General features: G+C 45.8%; 1 protein-coding gene across 1 annotated transcript; it reads right to left on the bottom strand.

Annotated features, from left to right (window-relative positions):
- Nucleotides 1-1,976: 1,976 nt before the first annotated feature.
- Nucleotides 1,977-4,646, bottom strand: SIRT4 (sirtuin 4). The gene is made up of 3 exons (XM_010159321.1): nucleotides 4,249-4,646; nucleotides 3,279-3,573; nucleotides 1,977-2,141 (listed from the first exon to the last, which is right to left on the bottom strand). Exons 1-3 carry the CDS (start codon nucleotides 4,566-4,568, stop codon nucleotides 1,977-1,979), a joined length of 780 nt encoding a protein of 259 aa, XP_010157623.1. The 5' UTR covers nucleotides 4,569-4,646.
- Between the last annotated feature and the right edge of the window lie 300 nt (nucleotides 4,647-4,946).

Genomic DNA, 4,946 nt, shown 5'->3' on the forward strand with positions numbered 1-4,946 from the left:
ATTTTAATTCCTCTGCCTTCTGCAAAAATTGGGTGCCTAAGTATCCCCTGGGTTCTGTGCTTTACTTGCTCCTGCCTAGCACAGATTTGAATCAAAGACAAAACAAAAAAGACCTTTGCATCACGTGGTCGGTTGTCCTTGCTTTGCTATTTGACCTTTTAGGGGATGACTCCGGCATCCTTGGTTCCAACTTCTTGTTACAGTTCTTGTCAAAATATGAATACAAGGCATGTTATGTGGAGAGTGGGACTGGGGCATTGGGAAGACCCCAGCAATGAATCTCCTTCACAGCCAGAAGGGGAGCAGTAAATTCATGCAGAGGTGGGGTCAAAAATTTAGTGTTCTAGTCTGGGCATTCTTCTGTCTTTTAGGCCACGAATGGTTTAATATTTCTTAAATTACCACCCTAAGGATCAGCACAAAATGGTTACCCAGCAGTGATGGATCCCCTGTTAGGAGCGTGGAAAATTACATCTATTAATAGCTTCAGATTACCTCCTGAGGGAGACCTATTGTACAGATTTAATTGTATTTCTCTCCTAATTCATCAGCTGTTAGTAATTACATCCTGGATTTTTGCAATGGGAAAAAGAAGAATCTAAACTGGCTATTGAGACTGTACTTAAATAACTCATGGGAGGGAAAGGAGATTACAATGCAAACAGTATCAGTCTTGTAAACAATTTTAATTTACTACTTAGCTATCCATTAATTAAATAACATCTTCAGAAAGTGCATTCTGGAAAACACAGCAGCCACACTGAAAGCAGCGCTGGTCAGATTAGTTTAAAGTAACCCCTCTGGCATCTCAGCAATGTTTTGAAGGGGTTCAGATCGTTCAGCTTGCCAATGGACAGCTGAGAGAAGTGCTGACTTCCCCTCCTTGCAAGAAGACGTCAGCCTTGTAGTCTGGGCTTTCAAATAATTTCTTACACGAGCAGTATTCTTGTTCAGCTTCTATTTTGAACCTTTTTTTTAAATGACAAGGGCAGCTCCTCCTGCCTCCTCTTCCTCTTTGCACACTGCACGGCTGACCGCCCCTGGTATTGCGTCTTCCAGCAGACACCGTGGTTTTCCACATCGCCCTCCTGCGCTACAGCCTCAGGTTACTCAGTCAAAATCCCTGTCCCTAGTTCTCTGGGAACAATTAGCAGGTATTCTGTCTTGGATTATCCTGTCACAGCCAATGAGAAGGAAAGGCACTGTTTGCAATGGCAAGGTAAGGCCAAAAAGGTCTTTTTTCACCATCAGCCTGTTTCCTGGTGATGGTTTCAGTGGAGAAAACTGGTCGGGTTGACATGCAAGGCTTGCTGCCCTCTCCTGGTGTCATCAGGGATTGGATCCCACAGCTGCCTCTTTGACTGAGGTTTTCGGATGATGAGTCCTGCAGGAGTGGAGGGAAAAAGCTGCTTTATCGACGGAATTGATACTTTTACACAGCAGTGTCACAGCTGCTGACTGAGGTTTTCGGATGATGCAGGTTTTCGATTTTCCTGCAGGAGTGGAGGGAAAAAGCTGCTTTATCGACGGAATTGATACTTTTACACAGCAGTGTTTTGATTAGGATTAGCTGGATCAATTCAACCAGGAACAGCTTTTGAGCTGCCAGTTGCAAAGGCAACAGTGCCGATCAGGATCTCTGAACCTGTGGATGAGCCCCTGTAGTGTTCGATTGTGACAAATGGATTGGAACTCAGCACTGCCGAGGCTTCCGGCTCAGTCTTCTGGGAGCATCAGCACTTAGCATGCTTCTTGGTTATAATCATGGGAAACAGTATCACGGCCCGTCAGAGCATACCAGTGACAGGTGAAAATTCACAGCCACGTTTTGGTGCACATTGTGGGAACGTGTTTGTGGTCGGCGCATCCTGGTCTCGGCATTTGATGGGAATCCATCTTCTTACCCTGTAAGGTGACTGACCAGGGAAGGTACTTACCTTGTAGAAATTATTTTACTTCCTGATAGTTTCCAAAGCTCAATTTGTTGGGTCACGTGCAACAATTAAAGGCAGCAGCTCTCCACAGCGGTAATTCAGTTTTAAGGATGCAAAGTGATCTGACCTTGTGGGCCCAATGTTAAGGATTGCAATTGGCAGCTGCTTCTCCCGGGCAGCCAGAGCAAACCTGTAGGCAGAGTATACCTGCGGGAATACCAGAAGACAAAATTACTGGTAGCTTAGGCAAACAGAGAGCTACAGAAAGGAATAAGGAAAGTAAACTAGTTGCTGTTGGCAGTGGGAAAAGAAACTGTACGTGCTTGTTGTGTTAGGTGACTACACTTAATTTAGGCAGGAAATTCCTTCATTCAGGAGTGTACAGACAAGAACAGATTTCAACCTCTGTTGGTGATGGACTTGCAGTTTCAAAGAAACTGAAACTTCACAGTATGTTGAAGGGAAACGTCCTTGTCTTTTAGCAAATCTCTGCAGCAGTTTTTATTAGTTATTACAGGTACTTAAATGCTTCTACTTTGATGGTTCTCACATGGCCCAGCTTAGGTAGTACAAAAATGAACCTAAGGCATTTCAATCATTCCTGTACAAAGGATTATAAGCTTAAGAAGTGCAAGCTCAAGGAATTTGTCTCCAGTATCCTGAAGCCAAGAGAATCACAATCAGGCAGCCTTGGTTTTATCTTGTTCTGGGAGGCGTTAGGGATATTTTTTTTTAGTGTAATACAACTTGTTCCTGGAAAAATTTCTCTTATACAAACTCAATTCCAAAAGCTTCCACAGGTTAAACAGTAGGGGTTTCTGAACTACCTTTGCCTTATAGATACCTAATGGAGAAAACACATTGTGATACAAAGGACAATCCTAAGCAGAAACCAGAGATATTTCTGCTCTCTTCAGCAGAATTTAATTGGGAATTAGAGGTCCTAAAATATGGTATTTCACACAGTGTGCCTAGAAAGCTGCCAAAGGCTAAAAAAATAAAAAGTGGGGTGGTGATCTCTGGAGGACTGAATTGTGTCAGGTATCCTAGCTTTATGGATGACTGTGAACCTACAATGTACCAATGGAGGAGGTAGCAGAGAGCACTCTGAATGTGTGCATGGAGTTATTTATAGCCCCATGAACCTGGCAACAGGGTGACAGGGAAGCCCAAACAGGCCAACTGTGAAGCCAGATTTCAACCACAGTAAAAATAAAATACAGAGGAGCTCTGGAGAGGCTGTTTTGATCCACAAGCACTTAGTTCTAAACTGTGGGACCAGGGATTGTTGCAGCCAGAGTAGCACAGAAATGGGAATGCAGTGTGGGAGTAAGACCTACTTACCTGCATGGAGGATCCTGCCACCAGCACGGAGTCTGATTCTGCCAGGCGTTGATGCACAAAATTCACTTTTTCCCGGCTCACTGTGTCTCCAAAGAATGTCACGTCAGGCTTCAGGATTCCACCACATTTATGGCAGGCTGGGACGTGGAAATTGCACACCTGCTCATCCGTCAGGAAGACATCTCCATCCGGAGCCACACCGAACGCTTCAGCTTTCCAGGTAGGATTCAGAGCTTCAAAGTGTTCCTGAAGCTCAGAGCGCAAGATCTGGTCTCCACAGGCCAGGCAGAAAACCCTGAAATTCAGAGCAAAGTCTTCATGCAGAGTTTCATGTCAGCTGGAGATCTGGAGCCTGGAACTTGTTCCTTAAAAGGTTTGTCGTCATTATCCACATTTATTTACCAAATAGTACAGGTCAAGGAGCTGTCTTTCTACCTCAGACTGTTGCTTTGTAGGAATGCTCTAGAGGAATTGCTTTGAACCCTACCGTACATCCTCTCTCCCACTTCAAGCTGTGCTTTTTCATCTGGAGACTTTGGCTGATCACAGCCAGGCTGTGGTGGTCCCTCTCCAATCCACTCACCCTGTACGCTCCTGGCACTATCCACTCTGCTTAGCCCTGGAAAATCCTTGCATCCTAGGGATCCCCTTGTCCTCTTCACTGAGAGGACATTTGCTGTAGCAAGGAAAGGGGGAATTCTGACTGAGGCAGGCTCCAAGGGCAATGATCCAAACAATGCCCCAAAAAATGGAGCGATGTTCGTGTTTCTTAAATACTGAACTGTGACAGCACTGTTTTGTGATCTTTTTCTCCATCCCAGCCCAATGACAGCTTTGAGCATGTCATCCCCAGGAACGTAGCATTGATATTTTGCCTCCTTTTTCAGCAGATAGCACTGCACCTGCCTGTCAGTCACCCTAAAGGAAGGACCGGGGGATTAACCATCCTCCTTCTGCCGACAGAGAGTACCTGTGCGTGCAGCCGTGCAATTCTGTCATGCGCTGGCTCCCGGCTTTGGTGTGAAGGGCATCCACATTCTGGGTCACCAGCCAGTGCAGTTTCCCCAGCTTCTCCCAGTCTCTTAGTACCAGGTGTGCTGTGTTTGGCTGGTGGGAAGAGAACTGAGGCCAGCCCACAAAGTTCCTTGCCCAGTACCGCTGCCGGGCACTGGCGCTGCGCACAAACTCAGCGTGCTGGATGGGCCGTCTGTCTGTCCTGGTGTAGAGCCCCACACCTTCAGAGCGGTAATCTGGGATCCCTGATTCAGTCGAGACTCCAGCTCCAGTCATTACAAACAGCCTCTTGGAGTTAGAAACAAAGTGCTGCAGCTTCTCTACTTCCACAGGATCCGGGGGAAGACAAGCTGGCACGAAAGCCAAGTTTGGAGAGGTCCTGGATACAGAATGGGATCTGAAATGATGGGATCTGATGGCTCTGCAAAGTCTTGACAACTTCCTGGCAGAGAACATGTTCAGCTAAAAGCCAAGGACAGAACACATGGCAGGTAAAGTAAAGCCAAGAGCATGTCCTTAATTCTATTTTCTTGGGATTTTCTGGAAAATTATTCTGATAAGTATCTTTGCTCTTTCTAGTAAAGGAACACATTTGGAAATGTTAAAAAAGCCCACCATCTGAGGCCAGTGTTCATCTGTCCCTTTCACAGAGGG

Source organism: Eurypyga helias, unplaced genomic scaffold (assembly GCF_000690775.1).
Source record: "Eurypyga helias isolate BGI_N326 unplaced genomic scaffold, ASM69077v1 scaffold22539, whole genome shotgun sequence".
Taxonomy (NCBI): domain Eukaryota; kingdom Metazoa; phylum Chordata; class Aves; order Eurypygiformes; family Eurypygidae; genus Eurypyga; species Eurypyga helias.